Source organism: Hemiscyllium ocellatum, chromosome 11 (assembly GCF_020745735.1).
Source record: "Hemiscyllium ocellatum isolate sHemOce1 chromosome 11, sHemOce1.pat.X.cur, whole genome shotgun sequence".
NCBI lineage: Eukaryota > Metazoa > Chordata > Chondrichthyes > Orectolobiformes > Hemiscylliidae > Hemiscyllium > Hemiscyllium ocellatum.
In genome coordinates this window covers 86,989,868-87,011,465 of record NC_083411.1, presented here as the reverse complement: position 1 = coordinate 87,011,465, position 21,598 = coordinate 86,989,868, and the positions used below count along the sequence as shown (strand labels likewise).

Genomic DNA, 21,598 nt, shown 5'->3' with positions numbered 1-21,598 from the left:
TATTCATGATTAGATAAGAGTGGTTAAAGGGAAAGAATAAATGAAGAATGCGCACATTTAACAAATCTGTTATGGGAATCAGGGATCCAACAAAGTGAAAACAAAATGAAAGACTTGGATCATAAATAACATACTTTTGAGTTAACTTTGATAAAATGAGAGTAAAGAAAATAAAGAAAGAGCAAGCAATTATGCTGCATAATTGCTAACTTCAGGATGTCCTGCAACCAATTAAAAACCATTATAATGCTAATTGCACATATCAAGGCCCTAAAGATATCACGTAAAACCAACCAAATAATCCTTTTGTTGATGAGGTTTAAGGGATAAGCTTTGGTTGGAACGTTAGGTAGAACTCCACTGCTCATCTTCAAATAGCATTAGTTCTTTTACCTTCATCTGGTGGTCAGAGGGATTGTTAGTTTAAATATTGGTTGAAAGATAGAACTTCAACACTGTAGGTCTCCTTCAATACTGCAATGAGGTTTCATCTGAGATTGCTCTAAGTGAGACTTGAGGCAACAACATTCTTACATGGAGGTGGAAGTGTTATCACTGAGCCAAAATATATAATGCTACATTATTAGCTTCAGATCTTTATGTCAATGCCAGTAAGAGTTTTAATATTTTCCTTGACTCAGTTATGAGTCATATTACTTCCACTATGAAAGTGTTATTCATCGGTATAAGTGTGTAGCTGTTTGATTTAAAGTGTGGTAGGACCCAGGTGTTAATTGTATACTGTGTACCTGTGACCACATTGAGCAATAATATGGTTGTTATGCATTTTTATGCATAAAATAATTGTTGTATTGTTTTTGCTGATGAAAATATATGTGCATTTTATTTCAGTCTATTCTACATTCAATGTTACCTAGGGCATCAACTTCCAAAGAGATAGATGCTGGTCTCCTCTCAGTCATCTCCTACCCAGCTTTTGCAGTAGAGAATATTGATTTGGTAGAGTTAACTAAACAAGAGATCATTATAAAACTGCAGGTAAATCTTTTTCCCAACTTGCTTTTCCCTTGAGTTAAGACTAACTTATGCTGAGATACAATTCAAATTGTATCAAGCTGAGATACAGCTTTCTGATGGCAATCTACTTGGCCATTCTTCTGTATTCATGAAAGTTAGTATCAATGTAACAAGTGATAATGAGGTACATTTCAACTTGATGTAATATTTTCTCTTGCACTCTCATTGAAGTATTAGTGTTAGTAATGTTGACCAGGGAGTTTCCTCGGTAAATGTACTATCACCATCTTGACCCAAATTGGCTAAAGCATTCTAGAATAGAGATTGATTCTGAGAGATTCTGATAAGTGAAACAACCTTGAATTCATCAGCATTTTTATACTCAGGCTACAGTTGCACTCAATGGGATAATTTATTTTTGTAGCCAAAATTATGCAATTAAGATCTTCACATTTACTCTGCTTTCTAGGAGTAGTTCTGACATTAGGATTGGAAAGTGGAAGAACCAGGTGGGTGCATTGTAGTGATGAGGAAATGTAAACCCAATCATGTAAAGAGATGCCTTTCTTCATAATTACTGATGTAACTCAGTAAAATGACAGTTGCAAGACTGCAAAGTAAAGCCTTACCATGGCTAAGTAGAGTGACATAAATTATTCACAAAGCAGGTGTAGTGATTGGAACCAACTGGATCTTGTTGAATACGAGATCCTTGATAGGTATTGTTAACCTGGGTCAATCAGGAAAGCCATGGCTAACTGATAAAACCAGGAGTTTTATTTGGAGGATTGCGATGTAGTTTACTTTGTTGGTTCTATGTATTGCTTATCCTATTTGTTATAGGAGGATTTAAGGCATTTGTTTTCAGGGCCCCGTTTCTCTTTTTTTGACTGTTAACTGTTAGTGTGTTGCATATTTGTCAATTTGTATAACGTTGAATTAAAAAAAACCTCCTCAGTTCAGGCAACTGACTCCACGCTGGCTAATCACAGCCAGTGTACTGGGTACAGATAAGTAAAGGAATGGCTCAGTAACAGGATACCGGCCTCTGTGCAGTTATTTTAGTGGCGACAGGAGAAAACAGTAGACACCTGAAGAACATTTGTTTGCAGCAGGCATCTTGGAGTTGGGGGTAAGCATTTCTGGCATCAGACCTTTATTTGGGGAGCTTCACAAACCGCTGCTAGGCCTACTGAAGGAAGACAAGACAGTACTGCCCAAAGCTTCTGGTATAATTCCGTGTTGGCCCTTATTCTCAGCGCAAACAAGTACAAGTTAGAACACCGTCTAGGAAGCCAAGTGGCTAAAGCAGACGCCTTGAGATGCCTCCCACTTGTAGATACTCCACCTGGTGGTACATCCCCTGGCAAAGTCCGTTTTGGTTTGAATCTTCCTGGACACCCTTCCAGTCACCGTTGACAACATCCAACTCTGGGCACAAAAAGATCCTAGTAAAACTAAAACAGCTGGTAGTACTGGGGGAAGCAGAAGGGCCATTGCAACCAAGACTGAAACCTTTCTGGACCTGGTGAGACAAGATCACCGTAGAGCATGGCATATTTCTGTGGGGAGCAAAAGTAATTGTCCCAAATAAAGATTGCTGGCTGAGCTCCAGTGTCATCCAGGGTTTCTAAAATGAAGATGCTTGTGAGAAGCTATGGTTGGTGGCCAGGGTTGGATGCTGACATTGGTGGGGCAGTGCCCAGAGTGCAAACAAAGACAAAAGTTGCCACCAGCAGTGCCCCCAGATATGGGAGTGCTTGGGTAAACCCTGGAATCTGTTGCAGTTCGACTATGCCAGTCCTTTCATATGCTCAATGTTCCTGGTCATTGTGGAAGCCTGTTCAAAATGGTTGGATATGTATAAAGTTTGTTCAGCAAACCCAGGGATGATGTTTGAAAAACTGCGAGCATTGTTCGCGATACATGGTCTCTCAGAAGTATTGGTTGCAGACAATGGGGATGTCATTTACCAGCAGGAATTTGAATATTTCCCGAAGTCAACTGATTTTCTGTGCATAAGGACAGCTCCACACTATCCATTCGACCAGTGCTCCAAATGTTGAAGGCTTAGAAAAGCAGCGTACAGTGTCAATTGATATCAAACTGTCCCTGGTTCCTGTTCAGTTATAGGATCATCCTTCATGCAACAACAGGGATAGCTGCAACAGAGTTGCTGATGGGTGTAGACTCTGCAGTAGCTTTTAAACCTAATCTTCCCAGACCTGGGGATTGAGGTGGGGTGGGGGGGAAGAGAAGGTGTAGAAGACTGAAATGGCATTGGGAATGTCAATGCCGGCTACATGCCTCCCCTAAGTGAGAGAGGCAATTTAATTCAAGGGACCAAGTTTGGTGCTGAAGCCATGGAAATGGCCTTGTGTGCGTACGAGATGAAGTTGACATGACGTCAGGTCCCATAACTTAAAGTTTGGGTAGGTGAGGCAGTCCTGAAGAAACATCTGATCATCTGAAGGCTATTAGCTTGCAAACGGGGCAGGAGCAAAATATAACTAGCCCCTCAGAGCAGCCAGATGGCCTGGCAGAAACTGTAGATTTTCCCCCTCTGTCTAATGTCAAGGAAACTTCGGAGACCAAGAATAATGCAGCCTTGATATCATTGCTGCCAGAGAAAGTGGAGGGAACTCTCCCACGACCTTCTGGATGTATGAGACAGGCTATGATCTAGTACATGCTGACCGAGTCAGAGGAACGGGACCTGAGGCGAAAATGTTTCAAGAAAAGCACCAAAGCAAGAACAAGCCTACACCTGTGGACTTGGGTCAGGGGAGGGATGTAATGATTGGAACCAGCTGGATCTTGTTGACCACGAGATCCTTCATTGGCCTAGGTTAACAACCCCAGTCAGGAAAGCCCTGGCTGACCAATATAACCAGAGGATTTACAATCCCCTCAGTTCAGGGGACTGACTCTGATCTGGCTGGTTACAGCCAGTGTATTGTGCACAAGTAAATTAAAGGTGACTTGGTGACAGGTTATTGGCCTCTATACAGTTGTTTCAACAGACAATTGTGACCAAGTCACAGTGCATTTGATTTCTATAAATCTGAGTATTTTGGGAAAGCACAGTATTCCAATTAACTGCTGAAGGTTCTCCATGGCTGAACTATTCTGGACATAGCAATGATTAATGCCACAAGCCCCAGTTTCAACAAAGGCTTGCAAACCTCAAATTACAAAAACATTTCACACTGTAAAACCTCTTTCAAACTACATTTCAGACTTGCTCAAGTTTACCAATAATTCAGAGGGTGAATGCACTGTTTTACAGACTGCTGATTAACACATTACAGGAAACTGTAAGAACTGCTTTCCCAACTTCCTTTATGAATTGTATATGATACCAGGGAATTAACAGTAGCTGTGGTTTATCAGGATATGAGAAGAACCTCTGTATCCTCACACAGAATTAAATGCATATTAAGCAGGATTGAGGTAAACTGCTTTGTCTCTGTTTAACTGTACTACTTATTTAATTAAGTAACATTTATTGTTTAGCTGATTATTTTGTGCAGGTTAACTAGTCTATCAAGTTTATTAATTTAACGAGTATTGTAGGTTAGACCTTGATCTGAGTTTGACATGCCTCCCTGGCTTAGGGACAAAAATAAAACCACAATATTCACCACAAGTCCACCTACAATCCTGTGGTGTCACATCTTGAATTTTTTTCTTTACTTTGAAGTTCTGACTTCTGCTTCTTTGGCTCTGAACTTTTTTCCTCTGGCTGCTGAATCTCATGTTTATTCTCTGTCTCACTCCAGCTTTCTATCTTGTATTGTTGCTCTTGCTATCCATATTAAGATGAACCATTTCTTTATAGAGTGGGAATGGATTGATAAACTGCTGGTCTTGATGTAATATGTACTCATTGATGTTGTTAACTTTAGGTTATGGGGGCAGTTCAAAATAATGAACCAATTACTGGATACTGTTGATACTGAAATTTACAGAAAAACAATTGCATTAAATAAATGAAAATTATGATATTCAAAGGGAGGTTGAGTGATGCAGTTGACGGCAGGGTCAGTTTGATCGTCAGCATTAGTTACTTGCATCTAACCGTTTTTGTACCCTTGTGTATTGTATCAGGGTCGTTATGGTTGTTGCCGGTTTCTTAGAGATGGCTACAGAACTCCAAAAGAGGTATAGTGCTTTTCTTTGAATTATTCTAATGCTATTTCTTTCTTTCTTATTCACACCAAGTTACCTGCACAGTGATTCATGTTCATACATATTAAAATATAAATATATTGGTCAGAATTTTGTTACCAACAGGGAAGTTACACTCGCCACTGACCTCAAAGAAAGCTATACACAAATATTCAGCGGTCTCTTGATGTCAATTTTTCTCTTCTGATCTAATGAAATAAATTTATGTCCTTTAGTTTATGAAAGTTCATGTATATTTAACATCAAATCAATGGGATCTTCAGGTACCAACAACAGTGATGTCTACAAGCAGAGTAAGCCCCATTACAGAATTCTCTCTGACTCTAAATGAGGAAGTTGAATGCCTTCGTTATCTTCTTTATATCAATTTTACAAAGAACAGAAGACTAAGGCATACACAAATGTTTCATTACTTAATTTACTTAAAGTTTATTTTTTAAAAAATTGTTTTAACCTTAATGAAAATATTTGACATTACATATATATAATATGCATGTAATGTCATAGAAGGTGTAGAATAATTCGGTTATTCAGTCACTGTTATTCACTTGCCATTTTACAGTTGTACATTTTTCCTTGTTTTTATTATCTTATGATGCTGACACCCACACAATAATATAGAAAATTGCCCAGATACGTCCTGTGCACAAAAAGAAGGACCAATCCACTCCAGTCAATTACCAAACCATCAACCTACTCTCAGTTGGTCAATAAGACTGACAGCAGAGCTGTTCCACAGCATTTGCTTACCAGTAACTTCCTGTTGATGCTAACTTTAGATTCCAGCAGGGCCAGTCAGCTCCTGACCTTGTTACAGCTTGGTTCAATCATGGTCACAAGACCTGGCCTGCAGATGTAAGATGAGATTGACGTCAAGTGCAGTCAGTCAAGACCACATTTTGACAGCGTGGAGGAGGCCTAGTAAAACTATAATCAATTGAAATCTGGGAAAACTCTCCACTAGTTCAAGTCATACTAAGCATGGTTGTGTTTGTTGCAAGTTAGTCATTTGAGTCCAGGACATCTCTGTAGGAATTCCTCAGGATAGTGTCCTAGCCCAGCTATCTTCATGTGATTCATCAATGACCTTCCCTCCATCACACAGTGAGTGGGGGTGTCCACTGATGATTGCACAAAGCGACACAATTCATGACTTTCCAGATACTGAAGCTGTCCAACTCCAAATCAGTAAGGCCTGAACAACACTTTTTAATCTCAGTTAAAAAGTGTGGTGCTGGAAAAGCACAGCTGGTCAGACAGCATCCTAGGAGCAGGAGAGTCAACATCAATGTTGCCTGACCGGCTGTGCTTTTCCAACACCACACGTTTTGACTCTGATCTCCGGCATCTGCAGTCCTTACTTTGGTCTGAAAACTGGCAAATAACATTTGTATCACAAAAGTGGCAGGCGATGACTTTGAGCCATCACCCCTCCATGTTCAATAGCATTGCCAGTGCTGAATTCCTCACTATCAACATTCTAAGGGTACCAGAAACTGAGTTTGTCCACCATCTACATGACACCAATACAGACTCTAATGCACCTATTTGCCTGGATGAATGTAGCTCCAACATGCAAGCTTCACACAATCCAACACACTGCAGCTGGCTTGATTGATACCTCATCCATAGATATTCAATCCCTCCTCCACTGACACTCAATAGCAGCAGTGTGTACGATCCACAAGACGCACTGCAAAAAAATACCAAGGTTCCTCAGACAGTGTCTTCCAAACCTATGATTGCTGTCCTTTATATTTTAGATGGTAGATGCATGGGAAACAACCATGTGCAAATTCTCCTTTAAGCCACTCACAGTCCAGTCTTAGACATCTCACCATTCCTTCAGTTTCACCGGGTCAAAAGGCTGGAACTACCTGAGCAATGGCATTGTGGGGCACCTACAGCACATAAACTGCAGAGGTTCACGAAGGCAGCTTAATGCTTCCTTCTCAAGGGCAGTGAGGGATGGGCAATAAATGCTAGCTCGGAGAGCAATGCCCACATCCCACAAATAATTTTAAAAACCTTATAGTTAAATTATTAAAATATGTTATGATTGGAGCATGTCTTTCTCTGCTGTATTACTGAGATGATGTCATTTGCACAATTGAGGCATGAGTGCACCACTGTAATGGTAGGCAACGTAATTATAACATGACAAGCTTACTTGGGCAGTTTATATTCTAAAACCTGAAATTGATCTCTGCTAACAGAATAATTTTGATATTAATTGATTGATACATTCAAAAGAAAAAGAAGAATTTTGTGCATATCATGAATTTTTTCCCAGCTGGATCATTTATGTAATCCAAACCCATTGACGTCGTTAAGAATATTAGGAAATATGCCAAGATTATATTGTTCCCCTATCAAAAGAGGGAAAGAGTAACTCTGAACTTGTAATCTCACTTGATAGTTCAACCAAAAGGAGGTTTTTTTTTGTTGGAGTCACTGTGAACTTCCACTTAGCAATCTGATGCATTGCAGGGGTTATACTGTGGGTGCTGTGGGAGAAAAAACACTGGCTTTTGCTTCGCAACATTGCACTTGGTCATTCGCCATTGAGTCACATCATTCTCAGTGAAGAAGTTTGCTTCTGTAACCTTAGCTTACATTGGCATTAATTTGTTTTAGGACCCTACCAGGCTGTATTATGAACCTGAAGAACTGAAGTTTTTTGAGAACCTAGAATGTGAATGGCCTTTGTTTTGGACATATTTGATACTCGATGGCTTGTTCAATAATAACTCAGAGCAGGTAAGGGAAAATGTGATATAAATTAAGGTGAATATCAAAATATGAGTTACTTTTAGACAAATTGGGGCAACTAATAAAAGGTGCTTATGTTTATATCCACTGAAATCTGATTTGTCAGGTTATGTGATGCAGGGGATGTATTTTATATTTTGGGTATCTTGTTACCTTGCAGGTGTCTCCCTTAATTTAGTAGTAACACTTTCACTTCTGAGTCAAACGATTTTGGGTTTCAAACTCCACTGCAGAAATTTGAGTACAGAATCTTGACAGCCATTCAGGTTTGAATGGATTGAGGTTTTGTTGTATTATTGAAAGTGTTTACATGTAAACATTTAAGGTCCTACCACCCTCACAGGTGGCTATAAAATATCCTATTTGAATAGTAACCTAGCATCCCAGCTATAACTTGTCTCTCAAACATCCCCCTCCAACATCTCCGAGAGATTTTCTTGTTGTTAGCTGTTGCAAATTGGCTTCTGTATTTCATGACATTGCATCAGTGATCATATTTCAGAAGTATTTGATTGACTGGGATTATGCATGGTGCTATATAAATGCAATTTCTTTGTTTACTTCATTTTACAAACCTTTACGAAGTGACCCATTTCAGCAATATGCCATTACTGTTAATGTTGATGGGTTGCCTATAATAGTTGATATTTGATTTGTCTTCAATAGATTAGAAAACGTAAAGCCACATTGATAAAGTATTATCATTAAAGCTTCAGTTGAAATGGTTACTATAAATTTTCACAAAAAGTTGACCAAAATTAGCTGCTTGTACTTGCATGGTATGTTTAGCTTATCTGTAACTTTTCAGTATTGTTTGTTTAATTCATGAAAATATTGGGCTACCATTAACTTTGTTTGTTTGGATTAAAGTCAACAAACAATATAGCAGAGTTATGCTCAGTGCTTTTTTTTTCATGAAGTGGTCAGTGTAGTATTAATTAAAGGTGAAACTGTGAAATATGTTGGTGGGGTGGAGCGAGCTTTGGAGGGCGATGTAAGTGCAGTTAGGTTGGTTGGATAAAGGGGAATTGCAGGTGTACCAAACATTGAAAAGGAAGATGAAAGAATGAAGTTATATCTATTACTGTGGAAGAGCAGAGGATTTGGTAACATAGGTTTGCAAACATCAAAAATAGTACCTACATATGATATTGGAAACTAAAATTAATTAAATTCTAGATTTGATGAGAAAAGTAGAATGCAAACATCAAAAGCAAATGATGATACCACATAAAAGTGTATGAAGACCTCAGTTAGAGTACTGTTTACATTATTGGAACCACACTATCGGAAGGATAAAAGCAAATTACAGCTTTGACAAAGGGTCAGTTAGACTCGAAACGTCAGCTCTTTTCTCTCCTTAAAGATGCTGCCAGACCTGCTGAGATTTTCCAGCATTTTCTCTTTTGCTACCAGAAGGATATTGGACTTCACTGAGGGTACAACACTGATTCACCATGATAGTGCCCTTTTGTGAGAACATACAAGCAATATGAAAACTGGCTTGCTAAATGAATTTTTATCTATGTTTTCTGCTAAACTAATCTATATTTGATGATCAGAGCAAATGTCAGCATGATAGTGAAATCTTAACATTATCAAAAAGTGGTTGTCAAGAATGAACTATGTAGTCATTGATGATCAAGAACAATGAGCCATAATGAAGGAAGAAATGTCAGCTGGATAAGGAACATATTTTAATGGGTAGAGCCAGCATTTATCTCAATCCGCTATCATGAACATTTATGACTTGAGAGTTATATTGTTCTTTGTATTTTTCTCAAAAAAGGTGGAAGAATACAGAGAAGCTCTGGATGGAATTCTTGTTAAGATGGAGGGTGGAATACGTTTACTACCTGAGCTTTATAGTGTTCCACCTGATAAGGTAATTTTGAAATACATCATAATGAATACAGGTTATCCAGTGTTCTAATATTCCTCTGGTTAGATGGACATTTTCAGATTAAACCCTATCAATCATAGTGACAGAGAACATCTTGCTTGCCAAATTGAAAGCATCTTTATCACTAATTATCTGCCTGCTGACACACCATTGCTAGAGTAGGCTTCATATGTATATTCTCCCTGTGAGTGGTAGCCAAGTCCTTGCCTGGTATCTTAATTGAAAACACAGTCAATTAGAATGGGAAATGATATACAGAAATACCAATCTAATGTATAACACAGTATGTTAAACATTTGTTTTGAGTATTATAATTAAGACAGGCTACCTATCAACTTATCTATTGATAACATATAACTAACTCTTTTTTTCTGTCCCATATTGTCATTAAATCCCACTATTAGTGGCAGTTTTGTACCACCTCAGTTTTGTATCTCCGAAATATTGAATTCATTTTGCAGGAAAAGTCCAACAAACTATTTTTCTGGCAAAGACAGATAAACATCTGAAAGTCAAGTTATTCTGGCTCTCTGGCTGAATAGAATACTGTTATGTAGAATCTTGGCCAATCTGTGATTTACATCCTTTTAGCATACTCTTAATGGTCTAAGTAAAACTCCTGTGACTCTCAATTAACCATCTAGTTGTAACATCAGTATGCAGGTAGTTCTCTATAATGCCGTAGTTGCATTCCCGTGAAACCTTGCTTAATAGAAAATCGCTTAATATAAATAATGGGGTCCTTAGGAAAAGTAGCGTTAGGGGCAGACCAGCAAGATATATCAGGCATGATCGCTCAAAAATCATCCAAAAATCTCATACTAAGTGTATGTATAGCACAGCTTGAAATCATACTGTACAGGACCTCTCTCAGAAAGCTGCTCTGTTGGGAGCTGACATCAAGGCATGTGCAGAACAGCATGAAGACTGGCACTGACATCGCGCACATGCAGAACCCCGCTAACACCAGCACCAACATTGCGCATGTGCAGAATGCCACAGTCATCAGTGCATGTGCAGAACGAAATGCACAAATCGTTCCCTGCTGGAATGGCGCTATTGCAAATAGAGGTAAGTGTTCTCGAAAATACCTTTCCCTAATTCTTCAGTAATGTTATAGCCAAACCATGCTGCTGAAATGCATGTTATCCCAGAACTACATGTATTATCTATTATCTGGAAATCAGAGTCTAGATTAGAGTGGTGCTGGAAAAGCGCAGCTGGTCAGGCAGCATCCGAGGAGCAGGAAAATTGACGTTTTGGGCAAAAGCCTTTCATCAGGACCCTTTTCCAGCACTACTCTAATCGAGACTCTAATCTACGTATATTGTCTGCCTCCCCTTTGTCATAATAAAAAAAGCTTTACAAAAAAATACAATTTAGTTTTGTTCATGTGCACAGTACTTGTAACAACATGAGTTTTAATGCACCCTATTCCAAAAGCTTCTACAGGCGTCTGCGCCTTGGAGTCTGAGGTACAAAGCAAGGACTTGATTTCTTTGATTAAAGCTCATTTTGAATACCTTCATATCAGATTTTAACATGCATGTTCCAAACTCCATTTAGCTGTCTGTTAAATTATGACAAAGGATTATTTTTGGATTTCTGTTCATGAGAATACTTCAGTCTGAATTGTTTGCTTGTTGGCATCACTATTGTCAGGTGCCTGGAAGTTCCTTCTACTGACTGACGTATTCAAATTTACATCAGGGCAGGGGAAATCCATACCTCATGATTGCAAGATTCCTGTGGGCAGATTTCATTAAGGCAGCAAAATCCGGAGTTATATTACATATTGTATGTCGAATACAATTTTCTAAAGGGAACTACCATTTCTTTATTGCTTTTTTACTCTAACTTTTAATACTGTACTTCATCCACCATTGTAACTGTTTTGGTCAGAAGCTGCCTATACTTGGTAATACATGTGAACTCTTTCGTTTTCTAATTCCTCACTGTAAGAGTTCTTGTTTTTGTATTTTATTTGCTATGTTTTACTGTCTGTTTTATTTGATCTACCAATCAAATGCCATTTGCTTAGTGCTGCCATGCAGGTGCAAATGCAACAACACTCATAGATAATTGAGAACATGAGCACTCATGAGCATGGGTGGAGCAGTTGGGTATTAAACAAAGTAGTAGCAGTAAAGCCTTTGAATGGGTTTTTATTTTGGAGGAAATGAAGTATTTACCGTTCCTTGGACTTTGAAAGCAAGTTGACCAATTAAAGGGTTCTAATGATTTTCCTAACAATGTGACAATAATGGTCAGGTCACTGGATGTTTGCTGTTGTCTAATGGCTTGAAGGGTCTGAAAGGGCTAATCCTGAGGAATGTCTTGAAGTACCACCTAATATGATATCATGCAGATTTGGTGGGAAAAGCAGCTTAGGATTTCAAAGGAATACGACCTCCTATCCAGGTCCTCCATATTGTCTCTGTAATAATGTCTATAATATCAATGTAACTTGTATTTAGTTGCTGACATGCAATAACCTGCATTTTGTTAAAGACAAGAGTCCCTTATTATACAAGCGAATGGAACACAAGGAGCATTAAACAAACTGAACATACAAACAAACTATATACATTCCACAATCGGAAATTCTCACTCTTGAGTATGAATACATGTCTTGACCTCCTTCCTGAAATGGAAGGAAGTAAGCTAATTTAAGTCAAACAGCCACTCAATCAGCAACAGATCATGTAATGCATTACCACAACTGATAGTGGAACAATTGGTGGAAGGGTACCAGTAGATGATTTCATTGAGTTCCCAAAATTCATGACTAAGACATTCAAAATCCAGTGAGATTACTGATGCTGGCATGCAAAATTTGTTTCATACCATCAATAACAGATGATGGCGAACAATCTGTAATCAGCTGAGCCAAATATAAAGGCAGCTGAAGAGAGATCAAGAATGAAATGGAAATTGTTTGACAAAATATCTACAATTCTCTGAAGTTGGAACAAACATGGTTAGTAAAGATGAGGTAGTTGATATAGTGTATTTGGATTTCGAGAAGACATTCAATCAGGTGCAACATAAAAGGGTTATGACTTGAAGGAGAGACTGGAGTGTAATGTATTCAGATTTGCTGCTGATAGAAAAATACATGGGAGGGCGTGTTGTGACTAGGACATAAGAAGTCTACAAGAGAATATAGACTGGGTGAGTGAGTGGGCAAAAACTTGGTATGTGGGAAAGTAAAGGTAATGTACTAAAGTAATTAAAAGGCAGACTATATCTAAATGGAGAGAGGCTCCGAGAAATGCATACACAGAAGGATCTATATGTTCTTGTGCATGAAATTCAAGAAATTAGCATACATGTGCAGCAAGTAATTTAAAAAGCAAATAGAATTTTGACTTTAATTAAAAACAAAGAAGCCATGTTTCGACTGTACAATATGTACATCTAAGAGCACATTTGGAGTACTATGTAGAGTTTTGGACCCTGTATTTTTTAAAAAAGAATAACTGGCATTTGAGGCAGTTTAAAAGAGATTCCCTGGGCTAATTCCTAGAATGAGGGATTGACTTATCAAGAATGGCTAAACAGATTTGGTCTTTATACGTAAGGGTTTAGCAGAATGAAAGGTTATTTCATTGTAACATAAAATATTCTGACGGATCTTGACAGGATAGATGTTGAGAAGGTGTTTCCACTAATGGAGGAATCTCAAACTAGGGGACACTTAATCAAAGCTGAGATGTGAAGAAACTACTCCCAGAAATGAAATGGCAAATGAGCAATCTATCCTACTGGAGCGCATTGAATCTTCAACTGAAATATCTCCAGAATGTAACATAGCTTGACCAACCAATTAGTTATGACGGATTTAATTCTAATGTCAGATGCTTACTTGAGGAAGGATGTAATTATATTGGAGATAATTGGAGAAGGGTCACCAGATTAATTCCTGCGAGGATGAGAGATTGAGCAGTTTAGGAATATAGTTGCTGAAGTTTAGAAGGATGAAGGCAAACTTTATTGATGTATTTAAGATGCAAAAGGGGATTGACGAAATACGTGTAGAGTGGAATTTTCTCCTTAGGCAATCTAGAACAAGAAATCATAATTTCAAATTAATGGCTAACATATTTAAAATATATGAGAAGGAATAGCATCTCTCTCAAATGGCCATGAAACTATGGAATTCATTATCCCAGAGTGTGTTGAATGCCAACACTGAATAAAGTGAGGGAGAAGGTAGACGATAATTTTTAAATTAATAATTGGTTAAAGGGTTGTAGGTTACGGATGAGAAAGTGGAGTTGTCGAGATGAGATCAGCCACAATCGTTAATTTGATGGAGCAGTCCTGCTCCTAGTTCTTAAGTTCTTATGCTGAGATGATTCAGAAGACACTAGATCCAACAGAAAATTTCCTTTCGTTATCATCTTAGAAAGACTGAGATCATGCTAAGTAAGAAGCAAATAGCTGAACTGAGGAAGTGAATGTGGTGGTTTCACCAATATTGCTGAATGAAAGACAGAATGAGAGGTTCCAAGCTAATCAATAAGTTGAAGAGAAAGCTCTACACACTTCAATGCTGATTCACCAGAAGATTGAGCATTGAAAATCTGAAACTTTTTGAAGTTGTGGGAAAAAACACCAAGAAGGGATATCCAATGTCCAGAGGTCCATGATATAGTCAAGAAGTTGCCTGTTTCAGAGATCCAGGATGCACATGAAGAAATTGTGAGATTCCATGATCCAAAATACTGAAGAAAGAAATGCTTTGTTGATAGGATAACTGTCCTTTGTGTGGAAAATACATGATGTTATAGTTCCTCTAGATGTTGCAATGAAACAGTTCCCTGTTTTAGGAGGAAAGACCTCCACCATGAAGGAGATCCAAAAAATTAAAGATCTTCTCAATTTAAAGGGACTTTTCAACCTTGTGCTATTGGGGAAAGAATTATTTATTAGTCTTCAATCCAAGGATCTAATAATCTTCTAAATTCAAAGAGAACATATTCTGGATAAATAGTGATACCTTTGGACCACCTGAATTTTAGAAATCATCTTTGGAGAAGATGAGTTTGAGGTAAATATGATACTGTACATGTATAATGTCAACAATAGAAAATTTTTGGAGAGATCTTGCATTACTGTGTAAAAGTCTTAAAGGGTTAATACTAAATGCCTTAAGTGCCATCATTGGGGATATGGTACAGACTTGGAGGAGAAAACAGCTTAGGATTTCAAAGGAATAAGAACTATCATCAGGTCCTCATAGTCTGCAAAGCAGGTTCTGTCTCATCAATGTAATATGGAATTGATTACTACCACACAATGAATAACATCTTGTTTAAGCCAAAAGTCTCTCCTCCTTAGACTAATAAATGATTTTCCTCTACAACATCCAGCCAAACAGCTCTTATTCTGTATGGAGACAGTAAGCTTATCCTCCAATAGCGGAGGCAGCCTTGTACAAGGTGATCTGCATTGAAGATTACTCTTGTAACATTTGCCTTTATATTTTAGTCTAATGTTTGAATGCTTATTTTCAGAGTTTACCTTTTTAAGCAAAGCCCTACCATCTCTGCAATTTCTGTTAAATTGAAGAGTGCTGCAAAATTGATAATACTCACATTTTGTTTTCCAGGTAGATGAAGAGTGCAAAAATCCACATACTGTTAACAGAATCCCAATGGGCAAATTGCCACATATGTGGGGACAATCCTTATACATCTTAGGATGTCTTGTATCAGAGGTAAATCAATTCTAAAAGAATGCTGCAGTAATAATAATAATTTAGCTATCTATACCAAATAATAACTTTGGACCATGTGGTGTAAGACTATGTATTCACAGCATATGTATCTGACAATCTGTTCAGCTTTGTGATCAGAAATTTAACTTGTTAACCCAGTTAACATTACAAGCTAATTGGATCCTCATGTTAGTGCTCAGTGATATTCTTTTGTTAGCAGAAATCAAATGGGTCCAAGTAGTTGAGTTCATGGAAATATTTGCTGAAGTTGGAAAATTTTCTTTGTGTGCTTGAACTTCTTTGGTTTGATCATGTAGGTTCGTACGATTCATTTCTTTATAAATTTTGCTTTGTTTTTCTCAGCCAACTGACTTCAGACAAGATTTTTTTTCCCCCCGGTTTTCACCATCATCTATAGCATTGGGTGAAATGGTGGTTTTACATCCTGACCAATATTGCTCTGTATTAAGCTCAAAATAGAGTAGAATTGGTCATGATGTAAGATCAGTGAAGTTTGAAATTTCCTTACAGGATAGTTATGTTGAATTTGTCTGAATGTCTTTTCATAACCTACCATTTTCAGAAGTATGCTGGTGTGGTTGCTGAGCCTCAGCAAGTATTTACAAAGATTTGAGTCTCTAGTCAGTGTTTCCTTGGTAGCACAGGTTTGATTAGGAGAACTCTATTTATATAGATTAATGTGATGGAAGGCATAAAATGTACAATTCTCAGGTTTACATTCTAAAAATGATTGTCATTGATGTAAAGAGGGAGACAGGGATGAGATATTATGCTGCATATGAATGCACTGCTGACCCATCAATACTTATGATCATTTCAGCAAGAGTGATGAGAACTGCAAAGCGGCGTGCTGACTCTGATCAGTGTATCCTTTCCCAACTGTTAGGCCAACTGCGATATCAACTACTATCTCACCTAAGATCAACAACCTGACACAAACAAAAGATTACTTTTCAAATGTTTCAAAACTGGATTAGCTAAGTACTGTCTGTACGTTTTTTTAGGAAAGAAATGTTAAGAACAAAGAATAACAGCACAGGAACATATTCTTCAGCCCACGAAGCCTGCACTGACACATGACGCTTTTCTAAACTAAAGACGTTTTGTCTCCGTGTGGTCCATATCTTTCTATTTCCTGCCTGTTTGTGTATCTGTCAAGAGCCTCTTAAAAATTATATTGTATCAGCTTCTATCACCTCACTTGACAGCGCATTCCACTCAATTAGCATCTTCGTTAAAAAACTTGCTTCTCACATCTCCTTTAAACTTCCTCGTTTTGCCTTCAACCTACATCACCAAGAAATTGACATTCCCACCTTGGGAAAAATATTCCATTCTGTCCATGCCTCTATCTGGTCGTCCATCAGCCTCTGATATTCAAGTGAAAACAAGCGGAGTTTGTCCAATCTCTCCTCATAGCTTATACCCTCCAAGCCAGGCAACAGCCTGGTATACCTTTTCTGTACTCTCTCCAATGCCTTCACATCCTTCGGTCTTGTAGCAATCAGAACTGTATGCAATATTTCAAATATAACCTAATTTAGGTTGTATGCTGCTCTTACATGACTTGCCAATATTTAGACTCTGTGCCTCGATCAATGAAGACAAGCGTGCTGTATGCATTCTTGATCACCTTATCCACTTGTGTTGCCACTTTCATGGAACTGTGACCTGTATGCTGAGATACCTCTCTATCTTAAAGCTTCTCAGGGTTCTGCCATTTACTGTATACTTTCCTTCTGCACGAGACCTTCTAGTATGCATCACTTCACATTTGTCTGGATTAAATTCCATCTGCATTTCTCTGCCCAAGTCTTCAGCCTATTTATATCCTGTTGTATCCTCTGTCAGTCCTCTTCACTATTACAACGCCCCTAATCTTTGTGTCATCCGCAAACTTTATGATCAGGCCATCTACATTTTCCTCCAAATCGTTTATTAAAGATTTATTAAATGTTTATTAAAAATAACGGGTTCCAGGATGGATCCCTGTGGAACTCCACTGGTCACAGGTTTCCAACCTTCCACCTCTATTCTTTATCTTCTATGACCAAGCCAGTTCTGTATCCATATTACCAGCTCACCGCAGATCCCATGTGACTTGATGTTCTGTTTCAGCCTGCCATGACAGATCTTGCCAAAGGAGAAAGTGAGGACTGCAGATGCTGGAGATTCCTGAAGAAGGGCTCATGCCCGAAACGTCGCTTCTCCTGCTCCTTGGATGCTGCCTGACCTGCTGCGCTTTTCCAGCAACACATTTTCAGATCGTGCCTAAGTCCTTGCTAAGTCTATATGGACATAACTACCACCCTGCCTTCACCAATCATCTTCATTACTTTCTCAAAAAACTTAATGAAATTTGTGAGACACAACTTCTCCATCACAAAGCCTTGTTGCCTATTGCTATCTCTTTCCAACTGTGAATAAATCCTGTCTTTAAGAATCTTCAATAATTTCGCTACCACTGACATAAGGCTCACCAGCCTGAAATTTCCCAAACTATCCCTGTTGCCCTTCTTACGCAAAGGAACACCATCGGCTATTCTCCAGTCCTCTGGGACTTTGCCTGTGACTAAAAATGATAAAAAGATTCTGTTAAGGTCAAGCAATTTTCTCCCACGTCTGCCTCAGTATTCTGGGATAGACCCAAACAGGTCCTGAGGACTTGTCTTAATGCTTTTTAAGACACCCAAAGCCACCATCTTTTTATATATCGATATCTCCTCGAATATTAACATACCATTCTATAAACTCACCAGTCATCTTGTCGTTCTCCTTTGTGAATACTGATGCAAAGTGTTATGGACCAGCCAGACCACTCAAAACGTTGTTGAGCAGACAACCCAGACCATAATGTTGCAATTTCTTTTGATAAGTGTGCAGTGAGAATTACCCAGAGTAAGCCAGCTAGGTTGAGTACTAGGTTTTAAACAGTCAGAAATTTATTCGCAAAATTATAGAATGAAACACAAAGAACAGAATAAAGAACCCCTACAGAACTCAATCTATCCAAACTAGACTTAATTGTGCTGTTCAGAATATACACAACAGTCCCAATAAGCAAACCCTCCATAAAACACCGTTAAAAAATGAAACAGATGCTTATAGGTTGAAGATAGAAGGGCAGAAAGAGAGAGAGAGAGTGAGTTTCCACACAGCTCACTGTTGAATTCATAACTGGATCTGGACTGAACTGTTCAGCTAGAGAGCTGACCACTCCCCTTTCATTAGACAGGTCACTTCTAAAACATGACCACTTTGGCCTGAAGTCTCATCTGTTTACATATAAACAAAAAGGCCTCTCAGTACCTTTTTAATCTTTCTACCAAACCAGTCAAATTGGCACCGGGAGCATTTACGACCCCTCTGAAAAAAAACAAGGACATAGCATCCTTGAGAAAAGGAACAGCTTTTAGAAAAAAAGAACCAACTTTGTGACAAAAATATTCATTGAGGACCTCACCCACAACCTCCAGTTCCAGGCATATATTTCCTCCTTTCTCTTTGAGTGGACCTACCCCTTCCCTAGCTACATTCTTGCTCCTTTATATACGTACTGTATTACAAAACTTTGGGGTTTTCTTAATCCTGTTTGCCAAGATTATTTCATGGCCCCTTTTAGCCATTCTAACTCCTTGTTTAAGTTCTTTCCTGCTTTTTTTTTATTCTTTGAGGGCTCGGTCTTCAGTTTCCTAAGCTTTACGTGTGCATCCTTTTTCTTTTCAACTAAGTTCTCAATTTCTCTTGTCATCCAAGGTTCCCAAACCTTAGCAACCTTATCCTTCACTTTCACAGGAACATGCTGGTCCTGAATTCTGATTGAGAGGCTTTTTAAAAGATTCCCACCCGACAGATATGGACCTATACTCAAACAGCCGCGCTTAATATACATTCTATAGTTCCTGCATAATGTTGTCATGGTTAGCCAATTTGGTATTCACAACCAAGGATTAGTGTTCTCCTTATCCATAAGTAACTTGAAACTTACGGAATTATGCTCACTGTTCCCAAAATGCTCCCCCACTGAAACTTCAATCATCAGGCAATGTATTTTGGTAAGGCAAACCAGGGTAGGACTTATATAGTTAATGGTAGGTCCCTCAGGAGAGTTGCCAAACAGAGATCTAGGAATGCATGTGCTTAATTCCTTGAAAATGAAAAGATTTGCAAGGATGTTGCCAGGAATGAAGAGTTTGAGTTACAGGGATCAGCTGTATAGGCTGGGTTGTTTTTTCTCTGGAGTACCAGAGGCTGAGGGGTGACCTTATAGAAATTTATAAAGTCATGAGGGACATAGATAGGGTGAATAGTCAAGGTCTTTATTTCTTAGGGTGGAGTTAGTCTGAAACTAGAGGGCATAGATTTAAGGTGAGAGGGGAAAGAGTTAAAAGGGACCTGAAGGATCACGTTTTCTTGCCGAGGGTGTTGCGTGTTTGAAATGAGCTTCCAGAGAAAGTGATGGAGCAGGGTATAATTACAACATTTAAAAGGCATCTTGGCGAATATGATGAGGAAGGGTTCAGAGGGATATGGAGCAAATGCTGGTAATTGGTACTAGATCAGATTGCGATGTCTGGTCAGTGTGGATGAGTTCGACTAACGGGTTGATTCTGTGCTCTGATGCTGACCAAGACCTGGCTCATTCCCCAATACAGGTCTAGTATGCCACTTTTCCTAGTTTCTTCAAGAAACCCTCCTAGACGCATGTAACAAATTCCACCACACTCCAATCTAAGCATCTGATGCTCGGGGATTCCCAGTCACTATATGGGATGTTAAAATCACACACCACACTAATTTGTCTACATACATGTTCCTCTTTCTCCAGCATAATGTTGGGAGGCTTGTAGTACACCCCATCTAAGTCTCTGCATCCTTCCAATTCCTGAGCTGTACCCATATGCCCTTGCCAGATGAGCTCTCTTCCCTCATTACAACGGTGATATTCTGTCTAATCAATAATGCAACTCTCCCACCTCTTTTACAGCCCTCCTTATCTCACCTAAAACATCTAAATCCTAGAATGTTAAGCTACCAGTCTTGTCCGTCTTGCAACCAAGTCTCTGTAATAGCTGCAATATCATTGTTCTGTGCCCTAACCCAAGCTCTAAGTTAATCTGATTTACCTGCACTATGCCTTGCATTAAAACAAATACACTTCCGACTGCCAATTTCACCATGTTAAATAAAATCTCTCTGTCTGTTTTTCTCTTAGCCTGACTGACCTTGGTATCTAGCTGTTCCTTAGTTCCTTTACTTGCTGACCACCTGCTCTGGTTCCCATTCTCCTGCCACATTAGTTTAAACCTCCCAAGTGACCCTAGCAATCCTCCCTGCCAGGACATTAGTGCCCCTCCTTGTACAGGTTGCACCTATCCCGGAAGACATCCCATGATTAACATATCTGAAGCCCTCCCTCCTACACCAGCACTTTAACCACACATTTAATGGTATACAGTTTTCCTATTCTCACTTTTCAACTATTCCCAGCCTCACTGGCATGTGGCACAGGGAGTACTTCTAAGATTACAGCCATAGAGGTTCTGTTTTTCAACTTACTACCTAACTTCCTGAAGTCCCTTTGCAGACCCTCCTCACCATTCCTGCAGCCTGGAGTCCCTTTTGTGGCAACGGAAATGCCTATCTGTGCCTCTGATTTATAATCACCCATTGCTCTTCTACTATTGCTCTTCTGCACTTTGACCTTCACTGGTGTGCAATGGGGCCAGCTATGATGGCACTGTTATGGCTGCTGCTGTCGCCATCCCCTTATTTGTCATTGCTCCCAACAGTATTCAAAATGGTAAGGGGGGCTGGAGATAGTTACAAGGGATACTGGCATTGACTGTCTGCCTGCCCTTCTAGTGGCTACCCATCTTCCTGTCTGAACTTTTCATGTGACCACATCTTTAAACCTCCTATCCATGGTGCTATCCACCTCCTGCATGTCGAACTGCGGCTCCAACTGATCCATGTGATCCTCGTTGTCCTTGAATGCTATCCGAAAC

General features: G+C 38.9%; 1 protein-coding gene across 6 annotated transcripts in view; it reads left to right on the top strand.

Moving 5' to 3' along the window:
* The window catches only part of phka1a (phosphorylase kinase, alpha 1a (muscle)), a 126,313-nt gene that overhangs the window by 22,770 nt on the left and 81,945 nt on the right, over window positions 1-21,598 (top strand). For 4 of the 6 annotated variants that reach the window (XM_060832662.1, XM_060832663.1, XM_060832661.1 and 1 more), the window contains exons 8-12: window positions 853-999; window positions 5,089-5,142; window positions 7,807-7,929; window positions 9,731-9,826; window positions 15,462-15,569. In XM_060832662.1, the coding sequence (XP_060688645.1) occupies window positions 853-999; window positions 5,089-5,142; window positions 7,807-7,929; window positions 9,731-9,826; window positions 15,462-15,569 (528 nt within the window). The remainder of the gene's footprint in view (window positions 1-852; window positions 1,000-5,088; window positions 5,143-7,806; window positions 7,930-9,730; window positions 9,827-15,461; window positions 15,570-21,598) is intronic. The other 2 variants (XM_060832660.1, XM_060832664.1) reach the window with 1 other exon arrangement.